This window comes from Peromyscus californicus, unplaced genomic scaffold (genome assembly GCF_007827085.1).
Source record: "Peromyscus californicus insignis strain IS unplaced genomic scaffold, ASM782708v3 Scaffold_25__1_contigs__length_3188244, whole genome shotgun sequence".
NCBI classification, from domain to species: Eukaryota; Metazoa; Chordata; class Mammalia; order Rodentia; family Cricetidae; genus Peromyscus; species Peromyscus californicus.
The window spans coordinates 977,732-1,004,492 of NW_026294536.1; the positions used below are offsets into that span (position 1 = coordinate 977,732).

At 41.7% G+C, this 26,761-nt stretch overlaps 1 protein-coding gene across 3 annotated transcripts in view; it reads left to right on the forward strand.

Moving 5' to 3' along the window:
* Positions 1-26,761, forward strand: part of Lpp (LIM domain containing preferred translocation partner in lipoma) — a 615,165-nt gene that overhangs the window by 215,558 nt on the left and 372,846 nt on the right. For all 3 annotated transcript variants that reach the window (XM_052753866.1, XM_052753868.1, XM_052753867.1), the window contains exon 4: positions 5,875-6,076. In XM_052753866.1, the coding sequence (XP_052609826.1) occupies positions 5,884-6,076 (193 nt within the window). In that variant the 5' untranslated portion in view covers positions 5,875-5,883. The remainder of the gene's footprint in view (positions 1-5,874; positions 6,077-26,761) is intronic.

Genomic DNA, 26,761 nt, shown 5'->3' on the forward strand with positions numbered 1-26,761 from the left:
AGAGTAACAGGAGGGTTGAACACATTCAGAGTATATATAAACATGTATGAAAATGTCATAATGAAATCCCTCTTTTTGTCTAATTAATAATGCTAACAGGCATCCTACAGCAGCAGTTTGGTAATTCTAGCAAGGCACTGACGTTCACCCGGAGAGGTCAGTTAAGGAAAACCCTTCATGGTTTAGGAACATGTAATTTAAGTCTTACATGCTTGTTCAAATAAAAGAAACTGTTGGTGATGTACATGAATGCTAAACTGAAGTCTGCCATCAGCTTCTCATGTCTGAACCACAGCCTCTCAGTGTCCAGTTCCTACATCACTGAATTAATGGGTGTCAATTTCTGTCCCCTCCATCCGCATCATCAATTTATTCATCACACACTGACAAAGCAGTTATTGAGGGACTAATGCAAAGTAGAGAGGAATACGAATGCTTTCTGCCACTTAACTCTCAACCCTGGAGTCAGAATGTCTACATCAAGGAGCTCGGGCCCTGTCTCAGTGGTGCAGTGTTAGCTGCCACACACGAGGACCTGTGCAGCCCCATCAGTACAAGGTAAATGATCAGAAACATACACAGAGAGATCCCGCAGGAGCTCATTTGGAGGTGGTTTTAGAAACCACGACTCGAAGCTTACAGTACCAGATGTTACATAATGCCATGAAACAGCTGGCTCTTCTTCAGTCATCTTAGACGTGCTTATCGAATTGAATATCGATTTGGAGGGAAGAAAAGGAAAGATCTGATCCATTATCCGTCCGTTCTCTGTCACCAGTGCCAGTGAATCGGCATTCACAGACTCACGCAGAGGCTTCTCCACTTCACTGTGGCCCTCAGTTTTCTTACTAATCCAGGGAGGGTCTTGATCATCATCTGGTCTTTTGAATAGCATGCCTTCTCTGTGCTTTTGATTAGTTTGGTCTGTTGGATATTGGCTTCATCAGTTTCTGATTGTGGAGTATGACAGAAAGAATGTATTATAACCACTGTGATCCAGGAGGTAGGTGTGGGCGTGGTAAGAACCCAAAGCACTATTTCCAGAGAGACACAGACTGCGGGGAAGAATCCATGTTGAAGCTTTTTTAGCTTTTCAGTTTGGTAGTTGTATATCCTAATCAATTTGTGTGACCTCTTAGAACTTTCCTTTTGGGGGTGGAGGGGCAGGTAGGTACTAGGGATTGAATCCAAGGCCTTACACATACCAAGCAAGTGTTCTGCCCCTTTGCGAGTTCCCCAAGCCTCAGCCTTATGTTCTTGATATGTAAAGTGTGGGTCATGGTAGTGCACCCCCATATAGCACTGTGATGACTCTGGTCATTAGACATCACTTCACATATGGTCAGCCTTTAGTAAACACTTGGTATTTCTTGTCGATCTGTGACTTTACTGTCCCTGTATAATTGCTGGGGAGAGATGACAGAAAGCCACAGAGAAGGTGATCTTTTAGCTTTTCCCTACTTGCTTTGCACTTAGGCTAGACCCTAAAGGGACAGGGCCCAGTGTCTGTAAGTCTTCTTAGCGGCAGGCATGTGGCTGGGACCAGGGCCCTTTCTCATGTTTGCCTCTCTCCTGGGGTTGCTGCTTCATTTTTAGTGTCTGGGGTGTGGGGGAGGGAGGGTCCTCTGTTTCACTTCTTGCTTTCATGATGATTAGAAGCCTAGAGTGAAACCTACCTCAAGACAGAGGAAGGAAGAGCGAGGTGAGGGCTGGACGGCGGAGCCTGCCCCCTCCCTGCCTGTTTGTGTGTTTTCACTGGCTCTGGCTCTGAGACACTGATAGGGTCGCCACCGCAGGTATTTGCTCGTCCAGCCGCTCCTCAGACCGCCTTATCAACGGCATGTTTAAGACTTAGAGAGAGAAAACAACCATGAAACAGTAGAGCTTTTGGAAGTTTACAGATGTTCAGTTTGCAAATGCACATCTTCTCTTGTTACAGTCACTCTGATTTAACGGAGGCTCTAATTAGGGCCAGAGGGACTCCATGTTGAAAGCATTGCATTTTCCATGTTCCTTGGATCCATCCTGCATGGACTACTTTGTCCCTGTCCCTCACACGTACTTTGATTTGTTTCTGTCTGTCTCTTCTTCCCTCCCTCCCTCCCTCCCTCCCTCCCTCCCCCCTCTTCTGTTTTCTCCCTTTCCTTCCCCCCATCATGTATGTGTGTTATGTCAGTCAGAGTACAACTTCCGGTGTCCGTTTTTCTCTCTGCCTTGATTTGGAGGCAGAGTTTCATTGTTTTCCACCCTGAGGGCTCGCTGAGTTAGACTTTCTGGGGATTCTACTGTCCCTAGCTCCCATCTCTCTGTGGTAGCATTGGGATTGCAAATGTACACTACTGTGTCCAGCTTTTATGTGAGATCTGGCGATTTGAACTCAGATCCTTAACATGCATGGCCAGTGCGTCACCCAGTGAGGCATCTCCTCAGCACCTACCTGGGTTGTTCATTTTTGCCCTTGTTCTAGTTCCTGTTCTAGTTCAGAATCTCATGTCTTTCTAAGTCCTGATTGGACCTGCCTCTCCAAACCTGCTCCGGTTCTTTTGATGGATCCCGTATCTTTTCTGTGTTACTTCCTTTCATTGCACTTAGATAAGTGTAACACCCCCAGACTTTATGCTTTTCAAGTAAAGGAGAGGAATCTGATTCATCTGGAGAAGTAGCGATAGGCATATGTTTATTTGATCATTAAATTAATATGTGTTTTCCTTGAGTTCTTTACATGAAGTAGACCTTGGGATTACACTGTGGTACGAGTTCTGCTCTCAAGTATTGTAGAGTTTGCTTTGGGACATGGGCATGCAGCCAGTCATGTGATGAGTGGGTGACAGCAGGGTGATGGTGCTGTGGCTGAGCAGGGTATGCATCCTGAACAAAGGATTAAATGCATGGCTTCCAGAACTAGCAGGAAGTAATTGCCAAGACATGAACGATGCATTATGGATAAGAAATTATTTGTAAGTGACGGGTAGCTTGTTTGAATGGGTGCAGTGATAAAATCTTGAGCAAAAGGTGAATTTTCTGTAAGATATAAATGCTGTCACATCATCTTAGAAGTATTCTCATAAAGTTGCTAGAAATAGGATTAGTGTCTGTTATTAAATAAAGTATGTAGAAGTATTTTCACTGAATTCTGATGAACCTTTAAAGATCGGATTATTCAGGGTCATTATTAAGTTAATTGAGACTGCACTGGAAATGAGAACCTCTGAGAGTGAAAGTCTGATAACGAAAAGGGAAGTGGCCAAGGGCACACCTCTGCAGAATGACCTTGTGATCTCCTGCCCAGGAGTCAAAACAGAAGTTGAAGTTTTTCATTGGTATAGCAAAGCACTATAATAGTAACTTAGGATTTTTTATTCTAGGATAGCAAGGATGTTTCCCTATCTGGGAATCTATCCACATGATTCATTACATACCAGGTTAGGAGAGATACAGAAATTGTGCCAGTGGACGCCAGTGGGGAGCTGGAGATTCTGTCCTGTTGTGTGTAGCTGCAGGGGAGGTACACATGTTATTTAACCATCCTTGCAGAAGATATTTTCAAATTGTCTGTATCTTATACACCCAGAGATTTCCAGTTCATTGTGGCAGGTCGGCTGATTGATAACTTGCTTTCTAGTAAATTAATGTTAGTATGAAAAAGTACTAGAAGAGTCCAGTAAAAGAATATACTGATGCCCCCACACCTCCCGCCACCCTTTAGGAGGAATCATTCACAACCAGGCATCCAAGTTGGGGCAATATAAAAACAGTAGGCTTTGTAGCCAGGGATGGGAAGGAAATGGAGTTGTTGTTGGTGGGCACATCATAAAGACAGGGTCAGGAGCACAGAAATGTGTTATAAACCCCGGAGCACTGTTGACATGTAGAAGACGCCCTGATTGTCATCTGCAGGCAGATGTAGCCCTCCCTGGAGGGCAAGCTCAAAGTGCTTCATGTGAGGACAAAGGCATCACCAGGGTAATTCACAAGACTATAGGAATGCAGAGCTGACTCTGGTTTCCATATTGAGTCTTACCCTTTCACTCTCAATAGCATCCCAGCAGTTACCTATTTCTTTATATCTGTGACATAGCTAATTAACCCAGGACACCACAGCTGGTAAGTAGTACATGACTGCGCTGCAAATTTTCATCTTTGTCTTAGAGACCATTCCATGCTGTATAGTTTGCACCAAAAAGCTTTTGTTTGGGAATAACTAGATGTACAGCAACGGTGGGTGCTGTTAACCCATTTAAAGATAACCATTCAAAATTTATACTCCAAGCATGCAGAGCTTTGGAATTTTTAAAACCTTCCTTAATTTCAAATGAAATTCACTGTTTTATATTCACCTTGGTCATGCTGAACGTAAAAATAGTACTGTTATCTCAATTTTGTAAAAGAGATAGGCTTAGTTTTGGTACTAATGTCTCTTTAAATGATTGCAAATGTTCAGCTAAATTTAAAATTTTTGAGTAAAATTGACATTTATTGATTATTGTTCTTTATTGGTTTTGTGGCATGCCTTAGTGGTAATTTACTGATATCTAAAACATGGCCCCTGCCTTCTCAGAGGCTCACAGTTTTCCAGTATGTGTGTCTGAGTGCACCTGCACAGGGCAGGGGAGGGGAAAGAAGGTCTGAGGCCAGAGGGATGCCAGTGTCACCATTGGCCTCACCAGCCTGCGTCTTTCATCTCAACTTCTTTCCCTTTGGTTATCCATGAAGTTATCCCCATCTTGTGATAGAACAACACCCGCTTCCCTCTGGGTAAAATGATTTCTAATTCTCAGTCACTTTCTGTGAAAATGGAGGTATTTTCCCCCTTGGCTTTCATTGCAACTGATGGTCTATGCATAAAGACCTTCAATATTTTTTATTGGTTTTCAAAAAAGCTCCTTGAGTTAAGGAGACCTGGACTTTCTAAACCATCATTTGTTGACCATGCCATCAGAAGGGTTCCGGAACATACTGTCTGTCCATGGTGTGGGCACGTGTGAATTCCTCACAATGCTGTGTCTCAACTTTCTCTTCTCTCGATTACTGTGCCACATGCTGAGGCCTTACTTTCTTCCTGCCTTCGCTCTGTGCTTCGTCTTTGTAGACATCTGGAGGTAATCATGGAGCCCTCTTAATTAATTCAGTTCAATTAATAAATTACTAGGTAGATTTGGGGCTAGGAGTGGGTGCAGGGCACCTTCCGGCCTCCCTGTGCTGGAGAGCTCTTGCAATCAGGCCTGGAGAGGCCTCCTCAAAAAGTCTATGAGACTCTTTCCCAGCAGGCAGGCTGCCTGCAGGAGTGATTGGCATATCCTGCAAGAGAACTCAGTTCTTTCTTCACACAGTATGGATGCTGTGATAGAACAGTGCCTGGGCCGGGTTGCTTATCCCTCATGGAGTTACAGCAACTTTTTCATAATTTTCCGGCTTAGTTAGGTGTTAATGGCCATTTCTTTGATTTACAGGGCCATCATTGCACTGTTGGTGTTGAATATTCTTTCTCTAATAAATGTCAGTGTTTGTTCCAGGCATTTGGGCAACCAGTGCCTCTGCGCCCCGCCCCCAAGTGCCTCTTCAGGGTGGGGATGGGGAGGCTAGTCTTGTAGGAAGACATGTTAAAGTATGCTGTCATGTATCTGCTAACAAAATAAATATTTACTGTTTCTCTAATGCCTACTGGATAAATGTAAGCTCAAGTGTGTGTGTGTGTGTGTGTGTGTGTGTGTGTGTGTGTGTGTGTGTGTGTGTATGTATGTATGTATGTATGTATGTAGAAGTTGCTCTTTGGCCCCATCGCCCACTCTAGCTCTTTGGTCAGCGTCTTTCTCAAACGTCCCTCTAGCCACACTGAACCTGGTGTTGTCTGTTTCCCTGTTTTTCTAACTGCAGATTTCAACGATGTCTCACCCATCTTGGCTGCCACCCAAAAGCACTGGTGAGCCTCTTGGCCACGTTCCTGCCCGGATGGAGACCACCCATTCTTTCGGGACCCCCAGTATTTCCGTGTCGACACAGCAGCCACCCAAGAAGTTTGCTCCAGTGGTGGCCCCAAAACCCAAGTACAACCCGTACAAGCAGCCCGGAGGAGAGAGTGAGTTCTGGGGCCTGGAGTGGGAAAGAAATCAGCCTCGGAGATGGGATGTGCAATTAGGCTTGTGTCAGAAGGAGGTTTCTCGGTATATTTCCCACGATTTATGCGCTGTCCTGTTGTAATGAGCTCCCCATAGCTGTGTGCACCGACCACCTTTTAGAAACAAAGAGATTAAATCTTCCAGAGTTGGGTGGCTGGGGTTTTGCAGTAATAGCTAGCGGTAATGGCCCAGGTAGAAGCATGACCTCTTTGTTTATAGCTCAGAGCCTTTCTGTAGCCTTATCCTCACCCTTCCTTTTCCTCTTGTGGGGATGTATCTACTACCCAGTGATTCTCACTGTTGCCCTCAGACAAGCGACAAAATGCCACCAAACAGTAGTCCAGTGAGGGAGCCATAGGACAGAAGGCCCTGCAAAGTCCCTGGGACTAGGTTGCTTCTCTTTCTCCTGTCGGAGAAAGTTGTCCGAGATACCGGTGTGTGTTGAAGTTACAGATGGTTCAGAGCAAGCCTTAGTTCCAAGGGTTTTAGTGGCAATGTATTCATTTTCCATCAAATGGATTTTGAATGTCTGCATGAGCTGAGCATGCAATGTGTGGCTACACCACACACTCTCCCATTAGCGAACGTGGCCAGTCCAGCATCCTGGTGTTGGAAGAGGCTTCGTATTTGTACCAATCAATGTCAAAAGCTCCTTTGCACATAGGAAGCAGAAACTTAAAACCATATAGAATAGTGTAAGCCTTCCAGAAGCCGAGACTAAAAGATGTGCTCTACCGAGATGCAGTCTTTTCTCTCTTCCACACCCATCTGACTTGAAAAATGACTGTTCCGTCTCTAAAGCTCTCTCCATTGTGTTCCTGGATGACATCCTTGTGTCTGCTGCAGCAATGTTGCAGGGATTATTTCATTCCCCATGGTATTGCCTCTACTTTCTGGTTTCTTCGGAGACTTTCCTGCCTCCCAGGAACCACACCATTAGCCCACCACTTTCACTACGTTGGCCTACTAGTGTTTTAGGACTCCCATTAGAAACATGATTCAGATGGCTGGCTTTTGTAAGGTCCTTCAAGCTCAGAGGATTTGGGAAGGAAGACCAGGCCTCTCTGCATACTGAAGCTGTGGATCTTTATGGGTCTCTGTGTGTCCCTTCCCTAGAAAAGGCATTGCCAAGGCATGACCATGCTTTTCTGGGAAAAGTACAGGCTGTCATGTACTCTCTGACCCCAGTGCCTGGGCTGGAAGCTTCATCGCCCTTGCAGAAGACCACACTTCTGCAGTTCACTGAGGTCTTCGTGAAGCTGGTTTGCACTGGCTCATTATCCTCTAGGGCACTGATTCTCAACCTGTGGGTCAAGACCCTTTTTGGGGTTATGGAACAACCCGTGCACAGAAGTCATAAATCAGATACCATGCATATCAGATATTTACATTATGATCCATAACAGTAACAAAATTATAGCTTTGGAGTAGCAACAAAATAATTTTATTGCGGTGGGGGTCACCACAATACGAGGAACTGTAATAAAATTCCAGCATTTGGAAGGTTGAGAACCACTGCTCTAGGGATTGGAGGACTCAGACATGGGTTATGGGGGGAAGCCCTCGCTCAAGAGCAGGGAGAGCCATGCCTTGGCTTCCTGGCTTGTTTTCTTAGCATTTCCTTTTGTGTGATTTGCAGGGCACCTTTCGTTCATTTCCTCCCTGGGGAGCTCAGATGGACTTCCTACTAATAGGACGAGGACGACACCCAAGTCCTTAGACAGAGAAAGGTCATGGTGAGGAAGCTTTAGTGGGCATGGGGGTTGACCCTGTGTTCAAAGCGCAGTGTGTGGGTAGGTTCTACATCAAATAGGGGGGCCATCATGAGAAGAGAAGAGAAGCACACAGTGGTGGCCTTGCTCCACTCTGAGTGCTGGGAGTCATAGTGAGACAAGCCGCTAGGGCTTGGGATGCCCCTGCCTGTACTCTGTATGGCAACCCACTGATTTTCAGATACAGTGGTGTGAGCTGAAGGGTTTGCATTCACTCCAGCTCAGAGCTGCTTGCTCCTTGCCGCCCTGCTTGCACTGGTCACTTGTTGGAATCGTGTTTGTACCCCTTTCCGCACAGCGTTTGGTGTACCCGAAGTCTGTAGCTATCCCTGCCCTCTCTACAGCCATGTTTTCTCACTGTCGCGTCTCTGCACCATTTACCGTGGCTCCCACTTGCCTCTGCCACTTACTGAACAGGTGGTCTATACTGCACACCCCGTTCGTCAGTCATTAGCTGATTGCCTTTTCATGTTACCCTGTGAAGCAGCCCCCACCCCCACCCACAAAGAAACTGAAGCTCCCAGGGGGAGGTGGGCCGCACTGTATTCTCTGAGTAGGGATTATCTGTGTTCAGGCTGTTCTCACAGGCAGTGTGTATCTTCAGGTTGTTCTCATGGGCAGTGTGTATCTTCAGCTGTTCTCCTGGGCAGTGTGTATCTTCAGCTGTTCTCATGGACAGTGTGTATCTTCAGCTGTTCTCCTGGGCAGTGTGTATCTTCAGCTGTTCTCCTGGGCAGTGTGTATCTTCAGCTGTTCTCATGGGCAGTGTGTATCTTCAGCTGTTCTCATATACGGCGTATATCTTCAGCTGTTCTCATGGACAGTGTGTATCTTCAACTGTTCTCATGGACAGTGTGTATCTTCAGCTGTTCCTGTAGACAGTTGTATCTTCAGCTGTTCTCATGGACAGTGTGTATCTTCAGCTGTTCCCGTAGACAGTTGTATCTTCAGCTGTTCCCGTAAACAGTTGTGTCTTCAGCTGTTCCCGTAGACAGTTGTGTCTCAGGCTGCACATCAGTTACAGTCATTCTCCTTGACCTAGTCCCCAAGCTTTTCACTTGCGGACTTGGCTAAGCAGTGCTGACTTCACTTACCAGCTGCCTTTCTCACATTAGTTTAATGTCTATAATCTCTGGGGTTTGCTTTCTTACTTTTCAATTCTGACTGTGAAAGTAGAAAAGCACCCACATGTTTTCCACATCAGCTTGTATTTATGTGATACCCATATGTTATAATTTTCTTCATAGATCATTGTGCTAATAATCTTTGTCTAAAGGGCTTTGACACACGGTGGGTGTGTCTTCTCCCAGTCCGTGGTTCTTTAAGCCTTGGGCCCTTTGGTTCTCAGAATTTTAAAAGAAGTTTTATTTCCTCAGCTGTTTTGAATGCCCCTACATTTCCAGATACCCTCTTTGTTCAGCACTGAACGCTAAGTGCCCCCCCGCCGTGTGTGTGTGTGTGTGTGTGTGTGTGTGTGTGTGTGTGTGTGTGTGTGATGTGTGTGTTGTTGTGTTATAGAATGCACATTTTTAGTGTACATAGATTTTCTTTTTTGTAAAGTCCTTTGGTATACAGTGTGATTCACCCCCCCCTTCCCAAGGGAAATGAGATAACACAAAGTGCTGCCTTCCAGGACTGTTCACCTGTAATCTGGCTTCTGCCTTAAGTAACAACTAAGAAGACAGCCAGGCAGAACTGACAACATGAAACCTTAAACTAAGATTTTCCAGGAAGGTGCCATTCTTTTTCTATTCTTCATAGGCAGTGAAGTATATCAGCTTACCTAAAGTATTGTGTATTTGAAATGGTTTTGAGGTTATTCTGTTATTAGTCTGTCTGTCTTTCTCTGTCTCCTTTTCTGTTTCTGCAGCGTTTGGTAAGTTTGTAAAGGTGGAATTGTCTTTCTGTGAGCTCTAAAATTCCATTTAGAAAGCATTTTTTATATTTGACAAGTGGATCTGTAGATCACCTCTTCTAGGTGGTCACGTGTTAGAACCTTTTGTATTGGTGCAGTCCTTTATAGCTTACTCAGCACTTGCATTTGATTGCTTTGTTTTTAATTTTCAGAAGATAATTTTTACTGTTGCTTTCTCAGGCAGACAGAACAGATGTTCTTTCCATTTTACTGATTGCTAGACCACCAGAAATGAAAGAGCTTATTAAAGAATGATGTAACGGAGCTGAGAATATAGTTCTGTACCTAGTACATGCATACATGCATGCATGCAAATGCACACATACAGACGTGTGTGTGTGTGTGTGTGTGTGTGTGTGTGTGTGTGTGTGTAGACACACATCATGTAATAAAGGAGGTGCTTCTTCATATTCACATTCCTACTGATTGTAAGATTTTTTTTTTAATTTTTGAAGAACATTTATTGTGTTGTGTGCATGTGTTTGCCTGTATGTATGTCTGTGCATCCCGTGTGTGCAGTTCCTACAAAGGCCAAAAGAGGCCCTCAGGTTCCCTAGAAACCCCCATGGAGTTATAAACAACTGTGAGATACTCTGTGAGTGTTGGGAATTGAACCCAGGTCCTCTGGAAGAGCATCCAGTGTTATTAACTCCCGAGACACCTATTCAGTAGCTGATTTTAAGATTTTATTGTATTATGTTCATTAACCATTTAGCTACACAACCTTTTACTTCATATAATTCCATTATTTTAATATTTTATGATACTTGTTTGAAAATAAATTCTAAGGTTAACCCTGTCTACAGGCTATTCTTAAATACATTACCTTGTGCACTTCTGCATCGTAAACAATGCCTATGTTTGACCTGAGTTTATGAAGAGAAGACAGAGCAGGTGATGTCAGATGAATGATATCAAGTGGGATTCTGAGGCTGCATGTTTTCTTCTCCATTCTTCTGTGCTGTCCTCTGATGTCATTACCTCCACCCCATGCAGAGGAATTAGTTTTACAACATTGCTAATATGGCATAGGTAGTAACAAGATGCCTTGACCACCTTAAGGACCAAGTTTTTTCCCTGGTAGAAATAATCCACGTTTATTTCTTTTCTGTGCTCATAGTTGGGCCATTTTACACATATTAAAATCAAGTTTTTGAGTATTGGAAGCAGGAAGGGTTTGAAATTTGTTTTGTGTAGTCCTTCCCTTTGATGGCTGTGGAAACATCATCCAAGTGCTAGGCAAGCACCCTACCAATTGCACTACACCCCTACCATAAAGAACTGTGCCAGGACTCATAAAGTGCTACTCTGTCTCTAGAGTTAATTACCTTTGTTCCTCCTGGAAGGTAACCTTGTGTATGACTTTGGAACTACAAATAGCAAGCATCTTTTCATGTGCTAGCAAGCATCTTTTCATGTGCTTGCCCATTCTGATAAATCATCAGTAACCATAGTCAAGTATTTGCAGTGTATTAGATTTTGGTTATCAGATTTCAGAGTGTGTTCTGATGATCTTCAACATTCAACAAAATATTAGCGACTTCTCTAGCCTGTGTCTGACTGGCATGCCCCGTCCCTGTGAGGATCTCAGCCTCTTCTGTCACTGTGGCATGCAGGACATAGCTTTTGATTTTCAGGTCCTCCTGGGCAAAGTGGACCAGCTACTTCCTCAATAAAGAATCAGATACTAATTGTGTTAAATTGATCTTTACATCTTGAAGAAGAAGGAATTTGTAGTTTGTGGAATGTTATCTGATCACAGCAGGTATTCCTAATCCTCCCTGCCACCCAGCTCCACTACCCAGCACTGGGTGGATGGTCTGTGTCAGTTTTATAATGAATTTGGGCAGAATGCAAATTTTCTTTTTCACTGTCTTGTTTTACAACAAAATTATCTGATAATATTATTGTTAAGATTTTTGAGGGTCAACTCTAATGGTAAGTATGAGATGTTTTCAAAAGGCAGAATGCTTCACAGTCTCAGGGAGTGGTCGCTGTATGCTCAACACTCACATAACACAGATTTTGTGGTAGACACTCTTCTAGGGGCTGAAGTCATGGCAACTAGCAATAACAATAGGGAGACTCTTTGCTGAGAAAATGTATTTTCTTTTATAAAATAGGCATGAGTTACTAATAAGCAAGGTACTAATATTTAATAACCTTGATAAAGTTATGGAATAGTATTTGTATTACAAATAAGTTATAGTAGTATAATATAATTGCTAGTAATTCTAACTATTAGCTTTGATAATAACAAATGCTTACTAATATGAATTTTATTATTAATAATGGCTTCCATAAATAACAATAAATATCACTAAGCTTACAGTGTTAAAAATCACACTGCCTAAATGTTATAAACAGAAAAAATGATAGCTCTAGGCAGGCAGAATTCTAGAACTCACCTCATACAATCTTTCATTTCCTAAATAACAGGAATTGATTCCTAGATATCTTCATAGAAGACATACAAACTTTGCCCAGGAACTCTGTCCAGTGTGATTGACTGCTGAGTGCAGGCAGGGGTTATTATCCAGGTTGTAGAGACTCAGAGAGTCCCGAGAGGCTTGTTCAGTATTATACAGCGGTAAGTGATAAAGCCGAGCCTTGGCCTTGTGGGATTTCTCCCATATTATCACAGTTGTGCATCACAGATGCATTTGTGATGACTTGTTTGGAAGCCACCCTGATAACTAATATACACGAACAGAGAAGATTAGATGTTTGAGAACAAAGAGATGTTCATGTAATTGGTGACAAAATTCTCATTTATTTTTTAGCCTGTCAGGCTAATTAACTGTTGAAATGCATGTATAATAAGGTGATGGATTCCTGATTCTTACATGGTTTGAAAAACAGTGATTAATGCTGATTTGTATGGGAGGTGCTCTCTATTTATCTTCGTATTAAAATATAGAAATGTATACTACCGTTGGTATGTTTCAGACTCTTCTTTATTTTTAAATATAGACATGTATACCACTGCTGGTATATTTTAAACTGCAGTAGCTAAGTTTCTGTCTCCACAAATAAAAATTGAGAGCACGACAGTGAGGGACGTGCACAGCCATCAGACAGGCGGAGTGAAAAGCCATGCTATGGGGCTGATTTTGGCATTGCACGACTCTAGACACAGACGGTTCTGAGATGAGAAAACTCTGGAGATGAGCGATTGTGAGCAGCCAGAGATGAGCAGAGTTGAGTGGGGTGGAATGCAGGTAGGTAGGTGTTCATGCCAAGAGGAAGCCGAAGAAGTCATCTTATAGGGCACAGCAGTGGTAACTCTGTGTGTCTAATCCTGCAGTGTGTTGCATAGAACTCTACACACACACTTGCTGATGGGTAGAGGCCCAAAGTGCTGGAATGGGATGAGATTCGCCCAGTGCTAGAGTAAACTGTCAGTTTCTGGTCTTGATGATTCATGGTAGCTATACGCGATGTTGCCATGGGAAGAAGTGGGGTAAAGCATTCCTTAGATTTTCCACTATTTTTGGAAATTTCTATTAGTCCATATTTTCCGGTAAATTTTTAATGGTTGTGAGATAAATAAATACATGATTTCATAAAGTGCTATCTTACCTAAATTGTACATTTTATGGTCACTGTTGTATCTAGTTTAAACTTCCAATTTTCAATGGTAGCTTGTGTTCCAGAAACTTAAAAGACAAAAGAAAAAAAGATCTATGTCCTGTTTAATTTGTGTATAAGTAACAAATAGTATTCCCAGGTAATTCTGAGTAGTATTCAATCCAAGCATGGTCTTCATGAGTTTATTTCATTACCATGAAGACCCAGTGTGCCGATGGTAAGGTGTGCCTGCCCATGTTCTCCCCTCGGTTAAGGACAGTAGCTTTTGAAGTCCTGAGCATCTGCTCTCCTGTGAGCAATCATTCAGGGCCAAAATCATTCCTCATAATGCTGTACCTCTCCCTCTGAACTCTCTTCTATGATATCAGGCTCTTACATACATTGTTTCCAATAAGTTTGCTTAGGATACAAAAACAGAAGGTTTAAAATGAACAACAGAAGGTTGCTTCCTCGAAGATGGCCCAGTAACATTCAACTTCCTATATTCCAGGTCTTTTGCTATTTTGTTAACTTCAGAGTGATGTCTGAAATCTCAGCTGATTTTGGGTCATGGCAAGTCTATGTAAATCATCTATAAATGGATTCATTATGGCTACTATAAAAAAATTCAACACCTGAGCCTTTGGGCAAATAGACTATATAGAGAAATCATGGCCTAGAATAATGATTGACCTAAGGAGCTGTAAAAATAATCTTTGCATAGTATTTTTGTCATCCTTCCTTAAAAATACTCATAGACTGGGCTGTTGAGAGCAAAACCTGGGGCAGAGGAGGGCATATCCCAGGGATGTGGTCCTCTGGGACTCCCAGCATTTTTCCCTATCAACAAACTCTCTGATTGATTACCTGTCTGTCACATTTTCTGTGTGTTGCTGTACTTAGGCAGGTTAGATGGTCTGTAGTCAAAAGGTATCTCATAAGAGGCTCACATTATTTCAATTTAGTGTCATAAAAGAATTTGAAGGATCCTCTATAGGAGCACCGGGGAATACCTCACAGAGAGGGATATTTGATATACATCTTGGAGGAAGAGTTCAGGCTTCCCCAGGCAGATTGTGTCAGTCTACAGGACCAGTGGATGCCGAAGCAGTGGGCACAACTTATGATCCTCAAAAGTACACAGGGACTCCTGGGGGCCTTGCTGCCATGAAGATGGGGTGAACTCACTGTGGGTAGACCCATGTTTCCCAGTAATCTCATTACTTACCTTTCAGGAGAGCTCCGCAAAGTTGAGTAACTACAGAGAGCAGAGGCAGGAAGGAGGGCATGCCTGTCACACAACATGACCAGCAGCACACTTCTGGTATGATGCTAGCCAGGAGTAGCATTGACAGGCCTTGCTTCATCTCTGGCACCTAATGATGAAATGGTTCTCTGTATATAGATACTAAAAGGGGAGTCATTTTACTGAAACTGAGGACAGACTTCGACTTTTTCAAACATACACCCTATAGAATATGAGGTATGATCCAGCTTAAACTTTTTTTTTTTCTTAGTTATCCACACACTTGGGTGATTCCGAGAAAAGAATTAAAAGAATAGAATAGGGTTTTATTTTAAAATATTTTCTAGTACCTTAAAGATTGTGTATACAAATGCAGTTTCATGTCACAATCTCATTTACCTAGTTTAATTTCCACAGGGCCCTGTAACTTTATTATTGTCCTTACATTATCTTTGTTCCTAGTGACAAATGAGTAACCTAAGATTCAGGGGACCCACAGTGAGATTAATAATGGAGAAGGCACATGCAATCAAATAGTACTATTTCCTCATATTAGTAATTTCCACAAGCCCGAGTATAATATTCATACATGCTAGCTAGTGTTCTGTCACTGAGACCTTTATGCCAACCCTCTCCACTGACTTCGACTCCTACAAAAACAGTTTCTCTCATGAATGATGTATATAGGATGTAAATCACTTTTTATTGGGTGTGTAGTCTTTACTGCATGTGGAACCCATTTGTATTTTCTTTGTACCTTCCCAGCTTTGCTGTAAAGGATACTGCCACTTGCAGACAGTAGACCCTCTCTCTCTCTCTCTCTCTCTCTCTCTCTCTCTCTCTCTCTCTCTCTCACACACACACACACACACACACACACACACACACACACACACACACACAGTGAACACAGTCACCCAGGGCAGAATTGTGATTTCAATCTTTGTCTCTCACCCCATGGCAGTGAGATCTTTTCCTTAGATCAAATTCTATAATAATGATCTTGCTATTTGATTTATTAAAAAGGAACATTTTCACTGTTACTTTCTACACTTATTATTCCCGAGAGCTACTTGAAAGTTAACATACAAATATATGACATAGAATCGCCTCGGCAGGGATGTGAATGAGGTATGGCAGTATCCACCAGCCATGGGAATCTAAAGTTACTACCAAGGAGACATCATTGCACAAAGCCTTGGGAATAACCCTGAGAAATATCCACTAATTCAAATGAGTTGTGTCATCCATCTTGCTTAATCTTCCTAGATGATACTGGTAGTTTCATTGACATTAGAATGAAATTAAAATGACATTTTTAGCTTGCCGTTATGTGATATTGACCTGTTAATTTCTACTGTAGTGATTTGAGTTTTATTAAGTGCTTCCTCTTTAAAAATTACTGTCTGTAAAAAAGAAATATATAGGTCGTATGATGTGTTCCTGGAAATGACACCCAATATAGGATCTCTCATGGAGATTTTGCTTTTTCATGTCTTGATATCATATTAATTAATATGCATTCCATTATTGAGTCCAGTTCAGATCTATTTAGTACTTTTTTTTTTCTTCATTCTTTTTGACACCAGCTCTCATTGTGTAGTCCTATCTGTCCTGGAACTCACGATATAGACCAGGCTGACCTTACACTCACAGAGATCTGCCTGTGGGCCGTGGGCCACCACCGCCCACCTCTCATGCCATTTTTAATTAACAAGGATATGTAAGTAGAAGTTAAGCTGTTCCCAAACCTTAATAAGTACTTTACATTTTCAAGAGAAAGTGGATATATCAAAATGACCATTTTGCTAAGAATATAAAGTTTTAGTGTAAAGCCCTAGTTTGGAAATTGCCTCTGTATTTAACTATCAGAGAACTCAGAATGAGGAGTTTTCTTCAGTACAGACCACCAAAAGAGCAACAGAGAAAACAGAATTGAGGTAGGCCATTGCTTGGTGTGTGAACTAGAGTCAGAGGGTTCTGTGTTTCAGTTTTGACTTCATACCTTAATTTTTTGGGGAACTGGGCTGCTAGACTGAGTATCTATGGTGCTCTTTGTTGTGATTGTGCAATAGAGATGCATGTCTCTCAGACAGTTGGGAGCACTAAGTGTGAATCGGCACCGTATCTGGTGTGGAACAACAGTGAGTCACGAAGGTGCCGTCGGCACTGTTGGCAATAGTAAAAATAAAGCATGAACGTTACCCTGGAGTTTTTCATCTGTAATTTCTGTCTGTGTGTTCTAAGTCGTAAGTGCCCCAATGAAAGTCACCCTGGCCATTTAAAAGGAATCTGTTGCAGTGTCCCTTTGCATGTGCTGTGTATTTGGTGCCTGGCACTTTCCCATTGGGTTGGGCTTGGTTTCTCCTTGCACTGTGGCAGGTAGACGTATCTCTTGTGGCACGTTCTATTATGTGATGCGATTCAGCCAGTCTCCATGGTTGTGCTGACCCTCACATGTGTCCCAGATCCCCAGGCACTTAGCTGCTATTCTCTGCCTGAGCCGTCACTACCCTCCAAGCCAGTTATATGAGTGTTGTTTAAATAATAACTCGGTTTCTGGTTTCCCCTCCCCACCCCCCAGATTTAGTGCAGTATATGAAAAGAGGACTGGCTATTTGCTACTAGTGGGGGAGTTTTGTAATTAGAAGCCGCCCGGTTATGTGTGTACACAGTTATGATATGTGGGTTTTAAACATGTTCATATATTTTTTTTTCTTGCTCTTTCACTTGAAGAAGATTTGTACATCTCCCTTGGGCTGTGCCTGTCTGTGCAACGCAGGGTGATGGATGGATGTGCCCAGAGACTTTCCCCTGAGAATGAGGCCAGGAAGGGATGCTTACTTCCATTTTGAACAGGTGAACAGACTAAGGTTGGATGGTGAGACATTTGCACATAGCCCTGATGGTAGGAAGCAGTCAAGGGGAGAGCCACACACAGCTCTCCTGACTCAAAATGAGCGTTTTAGGCAATAGCATGATTTCTGTTGCTTAGCACATAACTAGTACCTGTACGTTTTAATTTATTCCTTTTACATGGGAATTTAAAATGCCATATTTTTTTTTTCTGCTTCCATTATTGCAGTTTTGAATGATGATTCATCAGTGCAGTGGCCTCTTTAAGTGAACCACAATAGCTTGGGTAGAAAGAAGAAAAGATCCAACGTACTCAGGAATGGAAAGCAGCCATCTTTTTATAGCTAAAATTGCAAACATCTGGCAGTTCCTCTGTTTTACCTCCCCTCAAAAGAGAAGAATGGTCCCCTCCACCATAGCCTGCTGCTGCTGCTGTGTTTAATCAGGGCAGCTATGCACGCCTTCAGGAGCAATAGGTTTTGATTCAAGGAGGCCATTGCCTCGCCCACTTGGCCAGTGAAGCTTTGAAAACACAAGGCTTAATGTTCCCTGTATGCTACTGTGTTACATAATGATACTGGTGGTAACATGGTCGCTAATAACTAGAGAAAATCCCCTTTGCTAGTCCGCCCAACTTGCTTGTGTGGCTCTTAAGGCATGGTTCATATTTTGAAAGTTTCCTAGTCAGGTCAGGTTTACCTCTTGACTAAAAACCTTCGTCTTCCTAAGCCTTTTGTATCCTAGAACAAAGATTCCACTAAATCAACACAGCGAATACTTTCTGACTTGCTCGCTTTATAAACTGGTCTAGTGACATTGAAGGAACAAACCCTGGTCATTTTTAAAGCTTGGCATTGTTCTTCTAGTCAAAAATCAGTCTGCCGTGTTCACTCTCCTCGGCTACCCCACCCCAGCCTTGTCTCTTCTTCTGACCATTGTTTATGAAACCAGTTCTTCCTTCACTGGCAAACGTCGTCTCGGTGGGTAAGGGAAGTGAGAGAAGCGGGTGGTGTGCAATAGATGCTGAGAATGAGGACTTCCTCATCTTTCTCTCAGGGCTGATCTGGTTGTTCGCTATGGCCTTGCCCGGTGCCTTTTCCTTTCTGTTCCCCATTTATCTCTCTCTTCCTCTGGGTCTCTGAAGGTTAGAGGTGTTACCTTTCACAACTTGTGCTGTGTTCTTTCGTCATAGGTCAGCTTGGGAAAGGTCGTTAGTAATCACTAAAGAGTGAACGGGGTGCGGTAGGAACAGAAATCAAGGTTCATTGGCATGGTGCTTCTCGAAAAACAATCTCACATACTAAAAATAGGTCATCCTCTTGTGTTAATGTTGTGCTACCTGAAGTCGTAGACTTTCAGTGAAGCCTTTGAGGGTTTTATTCACCTGCTTTTTGTTCTTATACCTTGGTACAGCTGTGTTGAACAAAGCCAGAGCTTTCCCCTGACTTTACTAGGCTGTTTATTCCCAAATTCCCAATGAACTTTGCTAACAACTCATCAAGTGAAGTCCTCTTTTGGAAGAGTGAATGGGAAACTTCTCGAGCTAGAACAGAAGGAAGGGATAGGAACTGTCAATAACCTAAAACCACAGGTTGTTCAACACAGCTATTCCATGTTAGATAAAATAATGGTCTGTAATATCAAAATAAATGTCTTTACTGTCCTCCATCTTTGTCCATTTGGATAGTTATGGCTTTTCTCTGGGTGCACATCTTAAACTTGATGTACTTCATTATAACCTGTCTTGTTGCCATAGCACTTTTCCTTGATAACCTCACGAACACAAAAAGCATTATACAGTGATCCTTTCCATATCTTACTTTTACTGACGGGTTTACAGTGTGTGAACTCCCAGAACAGTGATCGGAAAGTGTATGCCAAATAAGCCCTTTCCTCTCTGAGTTTCTTTGGTCATGGCATTTCATCATAGCTGTAGTAACCTTAACTAGGACAATGGCCAAGACATGGAAGCAGCCTTCAGTTATGACTGAGAAATAATCATTTGAGGTTATTAAAATGGTTTGTTTAAATTTATAAAAACAGTTATTTCTCAGTGAACAAATACGTGACAAAATAGAGACTACACCTTAAAATACCTAGGCACAGCTTTAATAACAGATGTTTAGGGTTTATGTCTTAACAACAACAAAACCCATATAACAGCCCTTCAAGTCTCTAGACCTGAGTAGTTCTACCCTTTCTGCTCAAGGACTTGAACCTTTAGGCAGCCTTGAGTTTGGTTTGGCCTGCCTGAATGGCAAAGCTGATAGAATATTTTATTTATAGCATTATCCATTGTTACTAGTAAATTGAAAGTATTTTTCCATACTTATTGAAACCGGCTGCTACCCAAATCTGTATCTTGGGTCCTTGCTCTGCCTTTATAGATTACAAACACATACCTAAGTTCTTTGTGTTACCCCTTCAAGCCTTTCAAACTTGTCATGTCTACTTTAAGTTGGATCATTCCATTGCAAGGTCCCTAAAGCATCAGTGATTTAATCTGTCCTGTCCTGGAAGTTTTGTGTGATGTTCCAGAACTGAATGCAATGGTCCTGAACGTTGTTAGAAAATGGTAAGCTCTTAGAGAATCCCTGTTTAAAGTCAAGTGCCAAGAAGCAGTTGTTCATGTTCGATATAGTGTGTTCTCACTTATGGGACTGTCCTGTATGGTGTCTTTGGGCTTGATTATTCTCATATATATAATTCATTATTCTCATATATATATTATTCTCATATATGTATGAAAATCCTATTGATTATACATCAAAAATAATATAGTTCCTGAAGTCAGGTTAGAAAAAAATAACCAAATTACATACTTTCTGTGGTTTGAATTGATTAGGAAATCCTCTTTCCAAGTAAATAATTTGGAACCCAAATCAGAATCCAAATAAGTATAATGGAAAAAAATTAGCATTTAGTAACATTTGAGAACGTTTTCAAAATTGCCTGTGTGGTAAGTTTTTGGTTGTTTAACCAGTTGACCTAGGTCATCTTGTTTGTGAGTTTAGCTATCTTTTAGTTCTTTGATTTTTATTCTTTACTTTTATGAAAATGTGATAATTATGTCTTCCTTCTGTCTATGTCAATGGTTTGTAATTTTTATATTATAGTTACACAGCAACGGGACTTGGGTCTAGTGGTCCAGACCCACAGAGAACTCTTTTTCAGCAGTGAAGCAGTGGCAGGTGTCCTTGGACAGTTTGGTGATTTGTTACCTGGTGTGTTCACAAGCGATTCCCATCTGTAAACATCTGGAGCAGAAGCACTGTTGAGGTTATCATCCAAAAATGTAGGAAATTCTCTGTAGCAACCTGTGAAGACAGAGTTGTAACTCAAACTCTGATAAATAAGTGCAAGTTTGGTAAAATTGAAGATACCTTTACAGTATGCTTGATGACTTTGATCATTTGCCATAGCATGCCCTGGATTCACATTTTCTTTGGGGGGGGGGTATGTAGATTTTATATGTTCCAGAATTTTCAAGTTATTTGTTGAAAATTTCATAATTTTTTTTTGTCAGGTCTCTTGGCATCTGAATGATTTCATTCTTTCGTAGAGCTATAGACCTAGTTCCATTAAATGAAGGACTTTGAGACATCATATTTTGCTAATGGTGGATTTAGTCTTTCTTTTTGTTTTTCTGAGTAGGTTTCTCTGTGCTGAATTAATCCATATATAGATGTTACCAGTTTTATAGTGAAATTACTGTCTGGCATTATTGTCTATCATCCTTCAAAACAGTCAACCTTAGACTGAGTCCATATCTTGGCTGCTGGAACTGACATCTGGGGACTGTAGCGCATCTTCATCCTCTCAAACAAGTAGTTGGGAACCTGTTGTCATGTTACTAGGTCAGAGTACCGTTAGAAGTGAATAAAGGAGAAGGAAAGAAGATAAAGCTTGAGCCCCAGAGGAAGGATGGAGGCTTGTGGATAGAAGATGGGTACCATGTGGATTAGCAGCATAAGCCCACCCTGGTGTCTCATCATCATTCAGTGAAGAGCCAAGATTCCTGGTAATTACTAAGAGCATTTTTAAGTTTGACTTTGTTTTGAACACTAATCCTAGAATTTCTTCATGAATACTACATATCTAGGAGGTTGGGTGGGGAAGAACTGCGAGGCCAAATGCTAAAGTTTTGTCTGAGCCACACTGAAAAGTGGTAACATGTAACCAGAATGACTGAACATGAGCTTGGTCATGGAAAAGTGTGAAAATGGACAAAACACATCCTGAGTCATGATAGTCACGAAACAGTGGGGTGAGTGTGCTCAGTTGTAAAAACAGTGTGACTGAACAACACATCTTCATTCCTGTCCTACTCTAAAGTGTAAGAAGATGGGATTCAGCTAGAGAAGTTGTGTAAAACTGTTTTGCCGCTGAAAGGCATGGGGTAAAATTGTTCTCATGAAGCACTGATTTCGCTAAGTTGTACAATAGATCTTAGGATTTCCGTTCTGTGTTCCCTCTCAGCATGCTCTTTTACCCACATTCGTGAAGAATGTGTGTTCACGTTGTTAAGTGCCTCTAGTTTACAAGTGATCCCTCATTAAGTATGTTTCAGTTGCTTGTCATTCCATTTTAATAGCATTTTTACAACTTGACACTAATATTTCTTGTTTTGAAACAAATGAGATTGAAATTCAGACAGATGATAAACAAGCTCTCCAAGGTCTTGTGGCTGATAAAGAGTGAGGTTTTGACTCGAGTGCAGCTGTGTCTAAGAGACAACTCCATAGTCTAATATTCTGCCTTCCAAAGTCTGTGTGAGAATTTTTTAGTTGAATGTGCACATACCAAACTTGGGATAACTGTGTGTATATAGGTAGATAACTATGTAAATGGGAGGGGTCTAAATTGTGTATGAAGGTATGTTGGAGTGGAACCCTGCCAGAAGGGCTTCAGTTTTGATAAAAATCAAAACCTTAATAGGAATGAGTGAAATTTGAATAAGAAAAGCATCCACTGATGGGGAAGGAACCTGGGAGACCTGGAGTCTTTGTATGCATGCTCTAGACGATCTTATGTGAACTTGCTTTGAATTAAAAAAAGTTTATTTAAAATTTTTATTATTTATAAAAGCTTTAAGTGTGTGTGTGTGTGTGTGTGTGTGTGTGTGTGTGTGTGTGTGTGTGTGTGTGTGTGTACAACTCATAGGATTCAGTTTTCTTTCCAACATTTGGGTTCTGTGGATTAAACTCAGGTCATCAGGTTTGGTTCTTTTACCTACTGAGTCTATCTCATGAGCCCTGAAGAAAAGTTCCAGGTTGACTTTTTGATGGGGAAGTTGATAGAATAAGTAGATGAACGTGACTGCAACTTCCAAACTGTGTGAAGGAATATCAACTGAGGACAATAATGATCTCCATTGAGAATCTTAATTCCTCTCTTATACACTTAGTCTTTGCTGTTTGAATTCTTGGTCCGTTCTGAGGTCTGTTTTTAAAAGAAAGTCCCTTCCCCACCCCTGAAGTAGATGGGTCGGTGGGCTGCATAGGAACCTCAAGGTAAGGGAAGAGCTTAAGCTCAACACTCAGCCCTCCAAGCCTTGGGCAAACATATGGGGTTTTATGTTTTCTGCCCTCAACTGGGTGGGATCCAGACCAAAAAGGTGTGCCCTTTGTTTTGACTATTTATAGTGGAAAAGAAATGAGAAATTGAAAAGTCCCAGGCCAAGAAGGATCTTAAGAGTCCGTATCCAAGATGGAGATTGATTCAGAACAGTGTTTTCTGAATTGCTTTCTCACACTGGTCAAGTAAGAAACTATTGTTATAATAGGTACAGTGGGACTATTAAAAGAAGTGCATTGCAGTGTATCAGTTGCTACAGTGATGGGGACCTGTGATCTACCATAGCCACAGCTTTAAAGGAGGGTGAATCCTTTGACTTCACATGGGCAGTAGCTCAGGGAATCTGGATCTGCAGTAGTGAGAGGGTTAAGAAAGTCCATCAGTTTGTAACAGGCCCAGGGATCTTGTATGAACCATGTCAGGATGTTGTCTGCGTGCTGTCTTTGCTGATCACAGTAATCGGGTCAGAAGAGAAAGAGAAGTAATAGAGTGTCTCTTAGCAACCAACCCCAGGAGAAAGAGAAAATTACTCAAACCAAGCCATTCAGCCAGGGAAGTAGAAAGAAAAATGTTCTGAAAGTCTGAAAATGCTCAGGTTCAGTCTTCTCTGCAGCAGACAGGAGTGGCAGGCTGGTGGGGGTGTTAGTAACGAAAATCTGAGAAATTGAAATCTCCCCCGCCTTTGCTTTTCCTTCTGACCCCCACTTCTCCCCCCTCCCCCAAGATACAGGAAGAAAGAAAGGATGAGCAGGGCTAAAGAAACACTGTCTCTTAAGATAGGACCTGGGAGGTTGAGACATCGGAGAAGAAGAGCTGCTTGTGTGCATGTATGTGTGCCTACGTGTGTGTGTGTGTGTGTGTGTGTGTGTGTGTGTGTGTGTGTGTGTGTGTGCATGCACGTGCACACATACATGTGCAGGTCTGTATGTCAGAGGTGTGGAGTACAGCTTCATTTGCCCAGTCTGTCTAGTGGTAATCTGGACTGTTATTCAGAAGGAGGAATGTGAAATCTAGGGGTGCTCCATTTCTGTCCCCAGGTTTACTTTTCTTTTTTCTACATGCTAGTTGGCTCTGTTAGTGTGTCAGTGTTAGCTCTGTAGTTTTTTATCCCTGTGTACTTTCTTCTGATAATGACTTTCAACCCCCCCTTTTTTTTTTTTTACACAAATGGCAGTAAAAAGTACCTCTTTCATTGACAGTTGTGCATGCACACATATGTAATTTGAAATGAGATTTTTCTTAGCATCACATGCTTTTAATTTATGTGTTTTACACTGGTACTTTCTATTTTCTTTTCTCTTAAAATGTTCTGGGAACCCAGGATTGATATTGTGGCCCTTCATGAGTATCTTTTCACCATTGAAGAAATTGTAGTCTAAATATAGCATTTGCCTCACATGTCGGCTTGAATAAAATGTTGTAAAGCAACTTCAGTTGTGGGGATGTGTCTTGGCCAACTCTGGGACGCTCAGAGTGACAATTATTTTAAGTTGTCCTCCGCCCCCTCAGTCAAGGAAATGGATCCTAACAGCCTAGAATGGCTTCAGGTTATGAAGTAAACCCAAGGTACTCCCCCTGGACCATCAGCAGTTTAGAAAGGAGTCATGAGGTCACCAGGAATCACTGGGCTAGAGAATGCCACAAATCCCTTCTGTTTGTACCATCCTGGAATGTGGAGCTGGAAGAGGCCCTGGCAATCACTCAGATGAACCTCTGTTTCTAAGATTCAGGTCTAGAAAATGAACATTGATCGACTCTTGACTTTCTTTGAAGGCTGTTATGTACCCATGTTCACATAAGGTTGTTACTTAGTTTTGATATTTAAATAGTCCAGTTTGATAGAGGAATATTCTACATGTATGTGTATATACTATATATATGTATATATATGTATACAATGTATATATCATATAAATTTCAAGATAGGATACAACTTGTTAAAAACTGCAGATGATGGAGAATTCAACATTAAAAAAAAACTCAGAAAAGAGGATTTGAATGATAGTCTCCAGGTTACATGGGTATAGAGCAGTAGTTCTCAACCTTCCTAATGCTGAGAGCCTTTAATACCGTTCTTCCTATTGTGGTGACCCCCAAAACATAAAATTACTTCATTGCTATTCCATAACTGTAATTTTGCCACTGTTACGAATCGTAATGCAGATATCTAATATGCATGGTATCTGATGTCCCGGATATCTCATATGTGACCTCTGTGAAAGGGTTCTTTGACCCAAAGAGGTCATGACCCACAGGTTGCGAACCACTGGTATAGAAGGAGAAAGCATTTGCATCCAGCTTCTGGGGATGAGAATAATTGTACATGGAGAGATTCATGAGCTAACACTGCAGGTAGAGTACTTGTTGTTAGTAGTTGAAAAAGGAAGTCTTCATCGCTCTCCTGACTTAGATTTTTACTTCAGTGAACTCACACTCATCGGGTCTGACATCTTCCTCTATCACCACCATTTTACAGTTGTGTTTTCCCTCCTCCTAGCCTGAACGGCCCATTGCCAACTGCTTGCTGGCAAGGTGAAGTTTCATTAGTCCTGGGCGGCATGATTGGCTTTTCAGAAACTTTCTTACATGAAAATAAGGTGTATATGCCCTTAGGTTTGGAAGAAAATAAGTAAGGACATAGAAATTAATACCTGTTGTCTTCTTGTAACAAAGAACACTTGAATTTTGTTTCTGATTTTCTTTTTCCTTAGGCAGGAATTTAATTTGATTGCACTTTTTAGGAGTTTATTGGTCATGGGAATACCCTCTTATTGAGTATGCTGGAAATACTCACACATGATGTCACCGTCTGAAGCAGACTGAGTTTTGTTATTAAGTGAGAATTAGCAGAAGCATGCTGTGTTTGTTCTTCTGCCTTGTCGGTACGTTTTGCTGGGGATGCTCCAGGCCCTCATACATCTCACACTGCTGTCTGGTTCTTTACATCACCCCATTGTAATAGACAGAAAGGTATATTGTTTCTTTGTTGTTTGTTCTCTGACCCGATGCCTTACCACAAATCTCTTCTAGAACATTCCCACAGAGCCCTCATTCTGCCTCTGTCTCAAACATAATATTAACAGTGACAGAGACCAATAAAATCTCTTAATATTGCATAGTATCTTAGAACACACATGGAGAGCCATTGCTTTATTTGATCTTCAGAACTCTTTGAAATCTAAATGCCAGGGCTATTCTCATTTTATGGAGATTAAGCTGACTGTCCACAGCTGTTTTTACCTAATACCACTGACTGTAAAAATGCAGAGTGGTGACCAGAGTGAGGCAGAGTCTGGAACCTGAGCTAGAGTTTGAATTAAAGATATAAACTCCCTAAAATTAAAGGATACACCTCATTTCACCGTGTATACTGCGGCTCACATGATAGGAATTGGAAAATAAGATGACGATGTTTTCTGTCTGCAGCCTTTCTACACACTGTTCACCAGGCTGCTGGTGTTTGTGGCTTTGGCACAGTGCTGCTTCTCCAGGCTTCTGCCTGATGGGTCTCTGAGCAGCCTGCTCAGTCTATTCCAATCTCCTGCTTTTGAAAGGCGTGGTTAGTGGCACATGGTCATGTATTGTTAAGAAGAAAAGATCCTGTTACTAGGAAATTTTGCTATTACTTTGAATGTTTCAATGGTATAACTCTATCTTGGATTCTTCTTTTTTTTTTTGAGGACTTTATATACATTTGAAAATTTTTCAT